The 17,655-nt window shown below is 45.8% G+C and overlaps 1 protein-coding gene across 1 annotated transcript in view; it reads right to left on the bottom strand.

The window, feature by feature from the left end:
- KATNAL2 (katanin catalytic subunit A1 like 2) overlaps positions 1 to 17,655 on the bottom strand; it is a 266,628-nt gene that overhangs the window by 58,904 nt on the left and 190,069 nt on the right. The window contains exon 13 of the mRNA XM_069218894.1: positions 10,780 to 10,890. Coding sequence (XP_069074995.1) covers positions 10,780 to 10,890 — 111 coding nt within the window. The remainder of the gene's footprint in view (positions 1 to 10,779; positions 10,891 to 17,655) is intronic.

Here is a 17,655-nt window from a genome sequence, read left to right as displayed (position 1 = left end):
GTCAACTGCACTAAACAAAAGGATTGCACCCTCAGGGACATGAGGTTGAAATCCTCTGCGGACAGGGAGGGGGGCCCCCCTCCTCTCCGCCAGCCAGGATAACACCCCAGACAACGAGAACACCGAAAGCCTGTTACTCGCTCCTTTCTGAAGGCACTATTTGCGTCCTCAAGGGTGACATCCAAACCGTCAAGAGAGCTCTCTCTCAAGACTTGAAAGCTGTATGTAGGGATGTAGTGGAACTCAGAGACATAGGCCCTCTTTATGACTTCGGCAGTCTATAACGTAGACCGCCGAAGTTCCGCTAGCCACAAGACCGCCAGGGATGGCGGTCATCTGACTGCCATATTATGATTGCTGGCGGCTCTCCACCAGAATTTGGGCAAAGAGCCGCCAGCAGCCATACTGACGGTCGGCAGTGCAGTGGAGGCTGCTCCGCTTGCACCGCCATGTCATCACAACACCGCCACGACTATTAGGAGTTAGTAATAGGTGTGGCAGTGCTGTGGTGAGGGGTGCTGGCGGTGGAGCAGGCCCAAGGATCCCATCCCCTCCCGGACTACCACTGAGAACAGGTAAGTGCCAGTCCGATAGGGGAGGGAGGGTGATGAGTGGTGTGTGCGTGCATGGGGGTGTGCGTTTGTGTGATAGGAGGGGAGTGGTGTTTGTCTGCGTGTATGTGTGTGATTCTGAGTGTCTATGTGAGTGCATGAATGGATGTGGAGGTGGTGGGGGTGTGTGCAAGTATGTGTGGGTCTGTATGAGTGTGTGATTGCATATGTGTGTGTGTGTGTGTGTGTGTGTGGTGCGTGCATGCTTGGATGGAGTGGGGGGACTTTAGGGGCTTAGGGGGGAACCGTGGCTGTGTGGAATGGGGGGATGGGGGGGGGGGGGAGGGAGTCGCATACTGGCGACAGGGATGTAAATTCCTGTTGCCAGTATTCTTTCTGCCAGAGATTTCCTGGCGGGGTACCCGCCAGGAAATCCCTGGCGGAAAGGAGGCTCCAAATACTGTCTGCAATCTATGGTGGACTGCCGGGGCGAAGGTGGTCCACCTTTGCCCCAGCGGCCCGACCACCCTGTCGGTACAGGCAGGGAACTGCCTGCTTTGCTTTGCAGGCGGTTCACCGTGGTCATAATCTGGCGGTCCAGCACCGCAAAGCCTTCGGCTGTGTTACCGCCACCGCCAGCATGGCGGACCTGGACTGCCAATGTCCTAATGAGGGCCATAGTGTCGGCACTGGAGGACCATGAGACAACCCGAGATAAGAAAATTGAACAACTCCAACAAGAAGTCATCCACCTCAAGGAGCAACAAATCGACTTGCAAGCCCATGCGGAAGACTTGGAAACTGGATCCAGACAAAATAACATTCCTATTAGAGGAGCCCCAATCGCAACTGAAGAAGGGAACGTGGAGGCCTACGTGCAGGCCCTCTTCGCCCAGGTCATGGAGTCGCCTTCTAACTCAACCATTCAGCTGGACTGTGCACAGTGGGTCTCCCCAGACCTGAGAATGCCCACCCAGCATACATTTTAGTATGTGTCCACGACTTCCCCTTGAAGGAACAAATCTTACGTAAATCAAGAGAACAGCATCCACCCAAGTTCAGAGACCATACTCTGACATTGACACTGCAGAAACAGAGACTTCCGCCTCATGACCTCCTATCTTCAGGAGCGTTGCATCTCCTCTCATGGGGACACCCGTTCCAGCGAATTTTCTGATGGGAGGGGACACTTCGCAAATTTGTTCCCTCACCGCTGCATATGAGCTCCTTGGGACTGAGAAAGACTCGAAAAGAGCAGCCCCATCCAGCCCCAGGAATTGGAGAGCCATGAAATTACCCAGGTGGTGGAGCAACCCAAATGCCTCCAAAGACCTGCAACCCAACCCAGACACTATAGCAAAGGAGAGAAGAGCAGCCCTGGAGATACTGTCCGGGGACCCTGACAGCTAACCTATGGCCAGCAGCTACCGAGATCATGGAATGACTTGTAGTAATGCCCTGGGGGTGTGTGGCAGAGGGGAGGAACGGACTGAAGGAAGTCATTGTTTGCAGAATGATCTTGGCCGAGGACCTACCAGCCACCATTGGAACGCCTGCAGCTCTACCTAGAGCTCAAGACCTACCATGGACACTAGGTTTGTTGTTGTTATGTTGAATAGTTAAACAGGGTGCTACTCACATGTCTGAAAGCTACATTTTGTCAGGATCATTCAGTTTTGCATAAGTCACAGCGTAGCAGGGCATCTCCGTAGAGATAACAGTAAACCACAGAACACAGAGCTTCAAACACTAGAGCTGAGTCATGGGCACACCTTCTGACACGTTGCAAATTCTTTCCCTTAATGTAAAGGGACTTAACAACCCAGTTAAGAGACAAACCTTACTGTTGAACCAAGAAAGGTCAGGAGCTGATGTGGGTATTCTCCAGGAGACACACTTGGTGTCAAGCGATTGGCACCGCCTCAAATCTAGATCCTTCCCACAATAATACTTCTGTGGCCACAAAACCAGCGGGGGTAGCAATACTCTTCAAGGGAGAGTGAGCGCTAAAATAGGTGACACTAGGAGCCGTCTACTCGCATACCAAGTACAATTGCGAGACCATACCTTTGTGCTATGCACTCTATATGCCCTCAATGAAAGCCAGGATCCCTTCCTCCGTAGATCAGTTGCAGAGGTCATGACTACAAGAGATAGATTGGTGGTATTGGGGGAAGACCATAATATAGGGGGTTATTCTAACTTTGGAGGAGTGTTAATCTGTCCCAAAAGTGACGGTAAAGTGACGGATATACCACCAGCCGTATTACGAGTTCCATAGGATATAATGGACTCGTAATACGGCTGGTGGTAAATCCGTCACTTTTCCGTCACTTTTGGGACGGATTAACACCTCCTCCAAAGTTAGAATAACCCCCATAGTCTTTAGCAACACTCTAGATCGCTCAGCCTAACAACAGGGAGGCTTGGGGGAAAGACCAGAGAGAGTAGGCAATAGCTCCGTGAGATGGGATTGAGGGACTTGTGAAGGGACCGTCGCCCAAACAACTGTGACTACACGTTTTATTCATACCCCCACAAAACCTATGCAAACCTGGATACTTTTTTAGCGACCAAGGATGTACAAGATCTAATCACGAGCCACAATCACTCTCAGACCATGTGGCAGTGGCAGTGGGCATAGTTCTTTCCCAGGTGAGATACACATTTCAACCCTGGCGGCTGCACATAACCCTCCCACACAAACCTAAAGAAATCCAGCAGATCACAACAGCCTTACATAACTACCTAGTCACCAATGACATGACTGATCCCCCCCATCTCACTGTTGTGGGACACCATAAAAGCAGTGATCAGGGGAGAATTCATTGCAATATCTTCAGCAGACATAAAAGTGTGCAGGGACCAATGACGGGAATTACAGGGCCAGGTGAGACAGCTAAAGTGTATTCACCATCGGACGGGGGTCACCCCATGAGTGGCGACAGCTGGAAGCTGCTAAGCAGCTTGCGGGACTTGATATTGACACAGCTGAATACTCCTTACTGCAACTTCAAAACTCATTCTGTAAAGGGGGCAACAAGTGCAGTCTGCTTCTGGCCAACAGATTATGAGCCAAAAGACAGGTCATGAGAGTGGCATCCCTGGAGGGGGAGAACGGGGAGGAGATTGTAACTGACTGCCACATAGCAGACTGATTCCGACGGTTCTACACTAACTTATACACCAGCCCACCCTCTTCCCCAGATGAATCTGAATGATTCCTTTGGGGTGCACATACGACTCGGCTCACCAGGGATCAGGCGAGTGAGCTAGACAACCCCATCTGAATAGAAGAGGTCATAGCGTCCATATCACGGTAGAAGCCCCACAAATCCCCGGGCCCAGATAGGCTCCCAGCCTCATTCTACAAGACCTACTGCACAATATTTGCCCCGATCTTAACTAGACTCTTCAACTCATTTACAGGCCCTGCCTCCATGCCACCCTCAATGATGGAAGCATCTATCATAGTCAATCCTAAACCAGGGAAAGACAAGAAGCAATGTGGCTCTAAAAGACCTATTTCCCTTCTTAATGTCGATGCCAAGCTTTTCACAAACATACTGGCAGTCCGTCTGAATCGCTCATGCCAGGCTTAGTAGCCGCCAACCAGGCAGGGCTTGTTCCTCATCGGAAATACAGTGACAAGACTAAGAGGCTCCCCCACCTTATTGATAAAGCACATTGCTCCAAGAGACACATAGTGCTGCTATCTATTGACGCCAAAAAGGCGTTTGATCATGTTCACTGGCTGTACTTCGCGGCGACACTGGCTCGTTTTGGCTTTGGGGAGAACTTTTGCTCATGGATCCTGAGCAACTACGGCCAGCCACGGGAGACAGTCCAAATCAAAAGACGAACATCCACTCCATTCTCCATCAGCAGAGGGATGAGACAAGGTTGCCCTTTGTCGCCATTACTATTCGTGTTCTATATGGAGCCCTTTGTGCAAAGGGTACGTGACAACCCCTAGGTCACAAGGGTCTTCTTTAGGGGGGAGCATACTGTACGCAGATGACATTATAGTGGCCCTAGACAACCCCTTAGGCGCCCTTCCAGCATTCCTGACAGAAGAAGAATCATTTGGAGCAGTGGCGGGCTCCTGTATAAATATCCATAAATCCCAGGCCCTCAAACTTACAGTCCCATCTAACATTAAAGGACGGCTCTTCCATCAATTCCCTGTACAGTGGACGAAAGATTCTATTGCTTACCTGGGCATTCAGCAATACACTGTGTCCATCAATTACAGGATGGTTATCCAACCGGTGACAAAGGATTTGGCTCCATGGCGACTATGTCGCCCCTCATGGCTGGGCAGAGCGGCAGCTATAAAAATTACATCTCTCCCGTGCATCCTCTTTCTTTTCCAGACCTTCCCAGTCGAGCCTCCTGTGGTATGCGCCACTCCTTGCAGTAATCCCTACTTCTTTTTTTATGGATTGACACTCACCCCCGCATGAGCAAAGACAGGAGCTTCCGCCCACCAGCTGAGGAGGGTTGTGAGTCCCGCACCTTAGCAGCTATTATCAAGGGGCACAGCTCCGCTAGATGGTGGAGTGGTCCCTGCGGAGTCAGAGAAACACTGGCTCTTCATGGATCATGCTATTGTGGGCACACCGCAGTGGAAGGTCCCTTTTCTCAGACAAACACAGCGATCATGGAGCATCTACTCCTCCCCAGTCACACGATCGATATTGAGGGTGTGGGACTCTGTGCCACGTACAAGGGCCTCACGACGTTCCCTTCACTCTTAACACCCATAATGGGCAACACGAACTTCATCCCCGGTCTTGACCACGCTGCATTCAGTCTTTGACATGATGCAGCCTGCCGATCCACTGGCCACTACTTTAATGAGGATGGTCCTATCCCCTTTGATCAGCTGAGACAGGCACACATACTCCCGGAGACCTGAATGCTTGCAGTACGTGCAGGTTTGACACTGGCACACTGACCACTCCATCTGTGCCGGACTCCATTTGAGAAATGGCTTGTGACTAAAACTGATGGACAAAAGACAGATCACAGAACGCTATGGCACTCTTCCCCCTAGGCAGAGCACCTTGCCAGACACACTCGGTACTCAAACTTGGCAGAAAGCTTTCCCCAAAGGAGTGGATCAAAATATATTACCGGGCCCGCCACACGCCACGCAACACTGCTAGCATAGAGACGGCTACTTAAATTATAACATACTGATATCTCACACCCCTGTGTCTACACAAGGGCAAACCCACCCGCAGCCCGAACTGGTGGCACTGCTGTGGAATGCTGTGGACCCTGCTCCACTTACTTTGGAACTGCCCTAAGTTGGCACATTTCTGGGATGCTGTCGTGACCAACATAGAAGGAAGTTTAGACACAACAGTACCTCGATTACCAGCCTACACAATTCTAGGCCTCCCAACGCATTCACTTACCCACTCAAATCACGCAAGGGACGTCAAATGGGCATAGCGTTGGGGGCTGCACACCAAACAATTCTAGCACAATGGGGGACCGAAAAAATACCTTTGCATCTGGCTTGGCTCCACAGTTTATGGCATGTCCAGGGGAGGGAGAAACTAACCCTTGTGGTGGCGTCTTAGGGCGCCTCGTACAGGGAACTATGGAGACCGTTCATTGCTTTGTTATCTAAAGCATTCAGAACTCACCTGTCTGAAATATTTATGATTACTCGGCCTTACAGATACATCCTTGCAAGAACTAGATGCACCTGTTAATACCACACCTGACATGCATACCAGCTAGTTGGTTTCCCTCGAAATTCGTGCATGATAAGTACCCAGAGGGGGGAGGGCAGGAAAGGGGGGTTGAAGTTGAGGGGTTACTGTTTCTCTTTTTGAATCAACAACTGCTTCATTTATCGCTCTGCACTGGCCAATGGTTGTAGGTGGGAGTAAGTGTATTTCTCTGAAATCTTCAATTAAACAGAGTTAAACCATAAGGTAAAGGGGAGTGAGAGAAAAGTTGTCCCTGCTGGGATGAATGGCCTTGGTCGCTGTAACGTCCTCTACCCCAAAAGGAATGGGTCTGCTGCTGCATTATAGGTTAGGAGTGATGGCACTGTCTGTAGATGCACCCTCTAGAAAAGTCTCTAATTTTCTGCACTGTTGATGGAACTGCTTGGTGGGAGCCAAGCGCTCCTAGGATTGCACTGTGGCTTGACTTTTCCTAATTTTTTTCAAGCTTCGAATCAGCCATCTTTCCAACCAAATTGGAACCATAAAAGGGCATGTATATCAAGGACATTTGGACATCTCCTGAAAACCTAAATAATCTCATTCAGGTGTCTCTTCTAATCAGGACACTTGTGGCAATGGCTCTGCCTATACAGTGTGTGTGGTCCAAGCCAGCACACAAGACATACTTCGCCGCTTCCAGTTCATCATGTATTGTTTGGGAGGCTCTGAGATTTTCTTGGATGGTAGGCAAGGTCTTGCTGACCGTGCCCCATAAACCATGGCTGTAACTGCCCAGAAGGAAGACGGTGTTCAAGGATCTTTAGGCTAAATTAGCTAAAGAGAAAATTCTTGTTCCAAAGGTATCAATGTATTTTGCCTTTATCACGAAGGTTGTTAAGAAAGGCATTAGAATTGACATTACTTGTAAATGCAGTGAATACCAGACTTTCTGGTGTAGGATGATTTGTCAAAAATTGGGATAGTGGGGGGCTGGTCTATGTTTCCTGGCCACAGGTCAAATGACCGGTGGGCTCAAGCATGGCTTAGACCAAGTGGCCATGAGCGTGCGTGTGGTAGCCTTGTAGAATGGAAATAGTGGCTCAGAAGAGGCTGGACCTCATTGAAGGATATCAGTTAATACATTTGCCATATATAAGTATAACACTTCTGCTGTCCTTCGCACCACTACTGGGAAAGGGACTTTTTTTCTATTGGCAGCCCAGGTGATGTGTCCAGCTTAGTCTCTGGGGATTCATCTAGTCCACTGGCATTCCGAAAAAAAACAAATATAGTTGTTTTTATGTATGGGAACAGGTTGTTCATCTCCTTATCATCATCTTTTTTGTAAGGAACATTTTGTTCACCCTGAACTGCATCAGAGTCACATCGGATTAAGGTTACTAGCCTCTGATAGTACTGACGTTGAGGCAGAAGAGTCTGGTTGCACAATCACTGGCCGCACTTTTGTAATGTTGTGGTTTGACATAGACCTGGAGTGGGATGAATTCAGTTCAGGGTTGAAAACCGGCATTGCACAAGGAGCTGTGTCTTGGGCTAGTGCCAATAGAGTCGGCATGGGCTGCAGCCTATAAGGGACTGGTGTGGACCCAGGAGCCTGTGTGGAATCTGAACTGACATCTGTAGGGACTCAGCAGTGGCTCCCAAGGAGTCAGCTGGTGTAGAGGCAGGTCCCATTGACAGAAATCGAAGTGAGGGCGCCTATCTTAAAGAGTTTCCGCATTACCTCCATGAGGGCCACTATTTGCTTGCTTACAGCATTTGGAGTTTTGAGGGCCCTGACATCAGTTACAGTATTGGGTCAGAGTCAGAAGAATCTTTTGGGGTATTGTAAGAAATTGGGCTATTGAGTTGAATGAGTTAGGAATGCTGCTGAACCAAAAACCACAATCTTTGTTAGGGTGAACCACAAAAGTCATGAAATTAACCTGTGCTTAAACCTCTGGTAACTTAGCACAACCCAGTGAGTAGAACTGGAATCATGAATTTTTTAAGTTTTAAGTGAAAAATAGTGCCTAACAGATCAAAGCGCCAACACAAGGTATCTGGGGCATAATCAAGAGTTGAGGCTGATCGCAATGGAGTGCGGTTTGGCTACTCAAGGTGGAATGGCGCATAATGTTTTAAGAAAAGCTCCTGATGAAGATTTCTACGTTTGGACTTTTTTGGAAGTTGAAAATCCCCAGCAGGACGAAGCTGCAGGCTGCAGCTGACGAGGTCTCCACAAGACTAAATATCCTTTGTAAAAAGTCCCACTGTACAAGATTTGCTGGTGCGGAGAAGAATGTAGCGGGAGCTACTGTGATGTCAGGCCAACTGGCGATGCACCTCGGGCAGATCAGCGAACAGGCTGGCCCCGTCACCTTTCTGTTCTCAGGCCACTTTTTGGTGGAAATAATTCAAAGAACAAAATTTCAGGACTCAATCCAGACAAAGGCCAGGCACTAGGTTTAAGGTCCCTGAACTTGTTATGTTCCTATAGCTCACACAGGAGGCCAACTGACTAGTCATCTGGGTCACTCTGGTAGTGCAGGGATCAAGCAGCAGGGCAGTCCTCTAGTAGCAGTGGTGCAGTCCTCTGAGGTACAAAGCAGGTCCCAAGCAGCAGGGCAGTCCTCAGAAGTACAAGGCAGTGCATCTGGGGGTCCTCAGCAGGTCCAGGGGTATAGTGAAGATTTGGTCTGAGGGTCCAATATTTATACCTGTTGCCATCCTTTAAAGCGGGAGAAACATCTAAGTTATTTCCCCATCAGGTTCTGGAAGTTTCCTTCTTTCCCCTGCCCAGGCTTCAGGTGGCCTAGGATGAAAAAAAGGCTGGTGTCAAGTTTCTCTGTGGATGTTGTGAATGCAGCCTTTTGAAATGTAAGTGGGGTAAAGAACAGTGCTGCCCCACCCATCTTGGCACAATGGCCAATCCTGCCAACACTCATTAGTCCACCTCTGTCTCCCTGTTTTGGAGAAATGCACAAAAACCAGATGCCATTTATTCACAGACAGGACGGACACATGCTGCAGGCACCACATAGGAGAAGAAAATGCCAATTTTCTAAATGTGGCATTTTCAGAATGTGCTTTAAAAGACCATTAAAGAGGATTTTAAATTGTAATTATTTTAAGACCAAACATGACATTTCTACCTCTCCCCAATCAAAACTTAGCACCTATTAAACATAATAAGGTGGCCCAATGTTTTCCTATAAGAGAGTCTTGCAGTAGTGAAAAAGAATTTGGGGGTTTTTCACTACTAGGATATTAAAAACTTGAAAACACATGTCTCACCTTTCAAATATAATTCATCCTTCCTGATGGGCCATTTAGGGCCTAACAGAGGAATTACTTACATGTATTAAAAAGGGAGATTTAGGCCTGGCAAAAGGTTCATTTTATTTTTTTTGTTGAATGTTTAACCTTTTTTAACTTATCATTTTTATGTTTGTCTCTTTTGTGTATGTGTGTCATCTATAGTAGCAATTCAGGCCTACATTTAAGCTCTTCTTTCTATCATTTAAAAAGGATTGTAAAGCTGTCAACATTACAGACTGACCCTTCTTTGCACTGTAAAACTGATGGGCTTTATTCTTGCTGGTTGCTGGTATTTCCCACAGCAATGATTATTAGCAATATGCAAATCTGGAGAATTTGGAGTGATGGGTGAACAAAACAACAGTCAGCTATCCCTCCCGTAGCTTACCAATGCTTGTTTCAATCATGATCAAACCTGTCCCACTTCAGAGACTTCCGGTTTCCTGCGGCAACCCGCGGGATAGCCTCATAAACCACTCTTCACCATCCGGTCTTAGGAGTTCAAATTGATGAGAAGTTAGTATTAGGGGGTGAAGGTCACAGTCCGCTGGAGGGACGAGGGGGGTTACTATGTTAATTAATTACTGCACACATACTATTTATTCATGCTTCCTTTGAGAAAAGCAATGATACTGAATCATGCCACAGAAATATCTGACGAAAAGTGTTTCCAGCACCTTAACATCTGGATATTAACCATACATCTAGTGTTGTAACGAAGTTACTGCTTCGGAATATTACCTCAGAGTTCAGCGCCATACTTTCATTGAGGGTGACGGAAGTCTGGCGAATATAAACCCCGCCTCTCCACACTCCATCCTCTTACACACACCCTTCTTAAAATCAGATTGCAAAACCCATAAAACCCCGCCTTCTATTTTTAGAGTATCTTTTTAAGTAATGGATGACTTAAGCACTTTATACTTTTCTCTCAAAAGCCATCGCAGCATACACATAGTAAATAACTTGGCCTTAAACTCCAAGAGTCCATTTTAAATATTGGCATATGGTCGCGCCGGCATATTGCATCTTTTTTAAAGATTATAATCATGTGACACAGCTAGCAAGACCCAGAACTCCGCGGAAAAGCTCCAAATTAATCTTTAAATGCTTTAAGCAAATATCAAGGCTTTTTCCGCAGTTGTCTAAATACAATCTTTATCTGTGCTTAGGGGCTCATAAACATGTATTCACAACGCACTCGGCTGATCTCTTACCAGGGCAGATTGGAAGCCGCTAACACAAACACAAGATCATCTGACCGGGACAATCCATCCATCTGCACCAGCAATTCCGTTTTCATGCGCCGACTTCCTTCGTGTTCACCCCTGTCAAGATTCAAACACCGGGGAAGTCTCAGTTCATTGTACAGGAAGACGGCACAGGCAAGATGGAGCGCTCAGAAGTCTCAATGAGTATAGGACAGCACTAGATGTAGCAAAGCCAAAGGGTGATACATCGATGAGGCTAGGCCCTGCACTTTGAGCTCAAGTCTAACATGCTGCACAGGGCTTGACAAAGGGGCATTCATTATGCAGAATACATACAATTTACAAGGGTCTGATTAACATTCATTGACACACTGGTAAAAGAGTGTGGCAATACCGTTGCCGGAATTACCAATACCGCAGTATTCAGGGATAACGAGATGCGGTTTTAAGACACCATTAAGTGCCTCGGAATGAGGAATAACGGTAGGACGGTAAGAGATAGTCTGATGCAAACTCACATTTATGTGGTAACAGAACATTTCGAAGGCAGAGGAGCGGTCGTTCTTTGCACCCTGCCTGAATTACATTTCAGTGAGTAGTTTGTGTTTCTTGCTGATGACAAAAGCCATTCCCCTGTCCCCCAGAAGAGACATCAACACAGCAGGGAACAATTCTCACCCCATCTACTGGCCTGATTATGTGCTTAGTGCAGCAACCCCATAATTATGCAGACAAAACAGCGACACAGAATGCATAATCCCATTGGTTTTTACATATAATACAAAGTTTGAGTGGATCTGTATCTAGACTGATGTGCACACAATGTTCTAGGAAACGAGTAATAAACATAGATTTACACCTGGGCTTAACTTCCGGGGCAGGATCAGAAAGAGACCTTGATTTGGACAGCGCTGGAGATACAAGGTCCAGCAGGAAAGACATAAATGAAGAGAAAGACACCTGAGAGGGACTGACTCTAATGTCAGTACTTGATTAAAAAAAATCCATATCAATTGCACAGAAGCAGTAGCACTTTGCACCACATCCGAATTACGAACCATCTATAACCCTGGTCCAGTTGCCGACTTGGGAGCTGGGAGAACCAGGTTGTAGTCTCGGCGTCGGCTCAACATCCTGTGATTCTGGAATCACTTTATCTCCCTATGCCCACAATTCAGCACTTTAGACCCTCACCGGTGATTTGCTGCACTTTACAAAATCCTGGATCCAGTTACAATATGAGAGCTTGGTCCATCACAAGAAGGGCACAGACAGCCGTTTCCACAACTACTGAACAATTGTAGTCTTATTCAATTGGGAGTGTTTCTAATGGGGTTTAATCGATATATCTCGACTAACTGTAAAGTTTAATGTTATATAAATGATATTTTAGTATATTGTAGGATAAATATACTAAAAAAAGGAGTAATGATCCTGATATAAAATCCATGTCATCTGATGGAATCTGTAGGATCTGTAGGATCTTTTCCTCAAACAGCTTACAAACTTAAAGGTTCTATCAAAGAGTAAGAACATCGTGGAGTGCAAGGTTGTCGACCAGTTCACTATTTGTCTTTAAAAAAGTGTTGTTGTGCATTCCTTACCTTTAAGATTTTAGTATAGTAAAATATTGTTCAAGGGATAAACAGGTGCACATAACCTCTTTATCACACATTTTAGTTTCTGCATAATATTTTAAGCACCATTATAATTTGACTGGCAAACTTTGGCCAGAAAAATAAGGGGCCAGTGTAGCAAGAACATATTTAATTTTAGTTTTAAGAAACTAATACTTCTTCATCAGAGTGCATGGACAAGTCACTGCCCATGCATTGCAATGGAAGGAGTACCTAGGTGGACTCATACACCTAATGTACTAGTAAAATGGCCTCATGCCTGTGAAGAGGAAATATTCCATACATCATTAATGCCAGTTTCAACACCCAATGGCTGTAGTGTGGGGTCAACAAGTGATTGACACTTTCAACTACCAATGGCTGAGGCACATTGACCTATTATCCCTCTCTCTGTGCACTGTTGATAGTGAAGCTATCTCAAACCATACTTAAAATTACATATTAATCAATTAGTTACAGCTCACGTTCCTGAGATAATTGAAGTTTGTTTTATTTTTACCTGCTGATCTGAGGTTGAGGTGTTAAATCATTCCATGCCACGAACGGTGGGAACTGTTCTAGAGAAATGGGAATTGTGCATTAAAAATTCCACTGTGTGATGTCATTTTTGCAAGCCTAAATCTAGGTAGTATACAGGGAGAGTTTGTGATTATTCCCGGGAGATCATATTTGCAGTAGATGAACAACCATTAGTTCCCACCGTGGAAAAGATCCCAAATGCACTCCTGTCAAGGGAAAAGGGTGTCTTTCCACAACAGGAATGAGGGATGAACATCTCCAAATTTAACAGGGTGCAGGGAGAGCTGTTTTGCCACCAGAAAATACATTTCTGCCGCTGGAGAATCTAGAAACGTACAGATGAAAATTAGCATAAGATTTCTGCATGTAGAATACTCCCACAGGTGGAAACTCCATATGTGGAGATCGGATGCTTGCGAGTACTCCCAGAAAACCAAGCCTATCATCATTTTCTTACTCCCACAACTATCAGAAATATGTTTCAAGCGTAATACCTGGGAACAAATTTCACTTTTTTTGTGTTTTTAGATTTTAATGATTACTGAGTTGTATGAGTTGCACCCCTTCTACACGTCTACATAAATTTTAACAAGTGTGCAAAAAAAGTGAAAAAATAAGATTTAAAGGCAGTTTTAAATTAGTTTTCACCAAAGAAGCAGCATTCCTTAAAAAAAGAGAACCCTCACCTCACTAACCAGTTTTTGTGCATTCCTTACCTTTAAGTTTTTAGTATTGGTAAATATTGTTCAATGTCTTAACGCGTGCACATAACCTCTTTATCACAAATTTTAGTTTCTGCATAATACTGTCAGCACCATTATAATTTGACTTGACAAACTTTCTCCAGAAAATTAGGGAGCCAGTGTAGCAATTTAACTTTAGTTTTAAGATACTATACTTCTTATTTTCCCATTCATCACCATGCTATGGCTGTTTCTCTCCCATGTTACTGTTTTTGTTCTGCAGCACCAGGTTACACTCACACGCCTCTTGTGTTCTAGATTAACCAGCTGTGGATCTACACCGGATGGTGTGCTATCAGGTGGCAAACAGCACCGCGCTGTCTGTTTCACACATGTGGCCAATCCTGATCCACAAAAGCTTGCAGTATTCTCCCAGTGAAATCTTTTAAGTGGAAGCCCAGGAAATCAAGCCCCACGCATTATCCTTTAACCATCCTTGCAGCAGCAGCAGAGTAACCCTTTGAGAGTTCATTAAACCCCCACGCGCTGGTACACACCGATCACACGTCTAAGGCCCCAACAAAGCTTGACTGACAGTAAAACAATATGAGAGGGTAAAATGATGCATGGGTGCTGTGTGGAAACAGCTTTCAAAATTCACACGCAGTTGTCAAATACATTATGGAGTACTTGCAACCAACTCCCCTGGGAAGGAGGAAACACGTTTACTGAGCACACTCACACTGCTTGCTGAAAACACACACACAGCATACATAAACACGTGCAAGCACACACTCACCACAGAAACACACACATGCTACACGCATACTCTTGTCAGAGTTTACAAGTGTAAGTGTACACATCTATAAGACAGTGCAATCCCCACTGTTACAGTACGCACCGTTACTACAGTGTACACATGACTTACAGTACTGCATAGTTTGTCACAAGGCCCATCATTTTCGTGATGTGCACTCATTTCTGCGTGACCAGATTGTCTTTCTGCACACATGCGCCTGTGCACGATAACTGGCCGCCTAATACATAAACCGGTTTACGGTGATAGTAAAGTGGAAGCCACAGACTATTACATGAGCTACTTCAGACATTTCATGACTCATTTCACTCAGTTACTACACATAAAGGCCCATATTTATACTTTTTTAGCGCCGCATTTGCTTCATTTTTTGTCGAAAAAGCGGCGCAAACGTACAAAATACAATTGTAATTTGTAAGTTTGCGCTGCTTTTGCTTCAAAAACTTACGCAAATGCGGCCCTAAAAAAGTATAAATATGGGCCAAAGTGTTTAGAATCCTCAGCCATTTTAAAATGGTAAATGAATAAGAGAAAATTTAGGGATTTATTTTCGAAAATGTTTTCCATGGAATAAAAAAGCCTCCTCACTACAGTCCAATAGGAGTACGCAGGAGCAGCCAAAGGCAGGCTTCTGCTGCCCCATTGCACACGGGGCCCCGACCCTCAGGTGCCGCCCAGGTTGTCAGGTCCCCCACCATTCAGCCCAAACCCAATGAATATCTATGAGATATGATAGCCTTAGAGTCCCCTCCATATTCTTCAGTGGGGCCCCATCACTTTGCGCTACGCCACTGGGGTTCAGCTTTCCACATTGCTCAGCGTGGGAGTGAGACCCAGTCCCCTTTGCAACTGTTTGTGTAAATCGCATGGAGTGAGGGTGAAAACTGACCCCTCTTGTGTTTTCAAAACGCAGCCTTTTTGTATTTTTAAAATGCAATGCAGACATAGCTCAACATGCCTGTTAGAAATTGGGTCTCTAGCTGGCAGAGGTAAGCACCCTGCCCACGTAGGGATCACAATCCTAGTCAGGGTAAGTAAGATACATGACCTAAATGAATCTTTGCTCACACCCTGGTAGCTTGGCACAGAGCTGTCAGACTTAACTTAAGAGGCAATGTGTAAAGTATTTATACAACATTTAAATTACATTAACACAGTGAAAACACCACAAAAAGACCCCACACCAGTTTAGAAAAATAAAGAATATTTATTTGAATAAAACAAGACCAAATCAATAAAAATCCAATAAGTAGAACTCGGGATATACATTTTTAAAGTATATCTGCAATGTAGTATTTGAAAGTCAATAGCAGCAAAAGGTTACTTGAGGTCGCGCTAGACCAGGGTAAATACAAATTTAGGGTCGACCAGGATGGAGGACAAACCAGCTACAGGGCTCACGCAGAACCTGCTGAACACTACCTTGGATAGAAGGATGCGTTGACAATGCACTGGCAATGTGTTGGTTCTGACCCACGCAATCTGGTGGATGTGTTGTTGTCGAGCCATACAGACCCCTCTGAAATGAAGGTGATGTGTCGTCTGGATTTTGGCGATGTGTTGGTTCCGAAGCCACGCAACCCGAAATGGGTTGTCAGTGGTATCACATTGAGGGAGGCAATGCGTCATCATCGAGCCACGCAGACCCCTTGCGATGAAGCTAATGCGTCGTCATTGAGCTGCTGGATGAAGGCTATGCATCAGTTCCAGCAGGTGCAACGGTGGTGATGAGTTGATTCTTGCAGAAAACTGCTGCAGTCATTTCTCAAGGCCCAGGCCTGGATTGGCGCCTCTTAGAAGGGTAGAACTCAAAGTGGCAGAGCCCAGCAGCTGTAGCAAAGTTGTGGGGATGTTTTTCATGTCCTTGAGACTTCCAGAACAGGAACAGGAGGTAAGCCAGCAAGCCCTTGGAGTCACTTTGTTCTGTAGAGGATGTAGAGAGCAAAGTCCAGTCCTTCTCACTCCCAGGCAAGAGGCAGCAGGCAAACACAGCAATGCAGTTGAGCACAGTGGCAGTCCCTCCAGCAGCACAGCAGTCCTTCTTCCTGGCAGGACGATCTTCAGATCCAGAAGTGTTCTGTTTTGGTGGGGTAAGACGACCTTCAAATCCAGAAGTGTACTGTTTTGGTGGGGTTTGGGATCCAGTACTTATACCTAGTTGAGCATTTGAAGTTGAGCAGACTTCAAAGAGAGGCCTTTGAAGTGCACAAGGCTCCATTCCTTCCTTCCTTCCTTGGCTCTAGACACTCTACAGGGGGTTATACAGCTCTATGTGTGGGAGAGGCACAGCTCTATGTGTGGGAGAGGCACAGCCCTATTCAGGTGTAAGTGTCAGCTCCTCCCTCCCATCTAGCGCAGGAAGATCCATCATCCTAGTGATGGGCCATCAGGATGACAATGTCACACCGCAGCTCCCTTTCTGTGTGACTGTCTAGAAGGAATGCACAAAGCCTAGCTGTCACCAACCTCAGACATGTATTCAGAGACAGGCAGGGGCACAGAATTGTTAAAGTATGAAAATGCCAACTTTCTAAAAGTGGCATTTTCAGACGTACAATTTAAAATTAGACTTCACCATAAGTTGTGATTTTATATTGTGAGTCCAGAGACACCAAACTCCAAACTTCTATCTTGTCTCATTTGGAAGTTACACTTAAAGGCTACTCCAAAGTAACCCCAATGTTAACATATGGGAGAGATAGACCTTGCAGTAGTGCAAAACGAAGTTAAGAATTTTTCACTACCAGGAAAGGTTAAACTTGAAAGCACATGTCCAACATTTTAAATACACTGCACCCTGCCCGTGGTGCTAGCTAGGGCCTACCTTATGGGTGAGATATGTAATAAAAATGAAGATTTGGGCACGGCAAATGGGTGCACTTGCCAGATTGAAATGGCAGTTTAAAACTGCACACACAGGGTGTGCAGTGTCAGGCCTGAGACATGTTTAAACAGGTGGCACAATCACTGCTGCAGACCCACTAGTAGCATTTATTTTACAGGCCCTGGGCACACACAGTGCACTTTACTGTGGGCTTACACATACATGCAATTTGCCAGTTGTTAAGCCAATATTACCATGTTTTATAGTACAGAGCACCTGCACTTTTGCACTGGATAACAGTGATAAAGTGCACAGAATCCTAAAGCTAGTAGAAGTGAAGTCAAGAAAACAGGAGGTCTAAAGGCAAAAAGGTGAATCTGTTTCATAAAAAAAGGTTAAAAA

The sequence above is a fragment of the Pleurodeles waltl genome, chromosome 1_1 (assembly GCF_031143425.1).
Source record: "Pleurodeles waltl isolate 20211129_DDA chromosome 1_1, aPleWal1.hap1.20221129, whole genome shotgun sequence".
NCBI classification, from domain to species: Eukaryota; Metazoa; Chordata; class Amphibia; order Caudata; family Salamandridae; genus Pleurodeles; species Pleurodeles waltl.
This window is presented reverse-complemented; position numbering and strand designations above follow the sequence as displayed.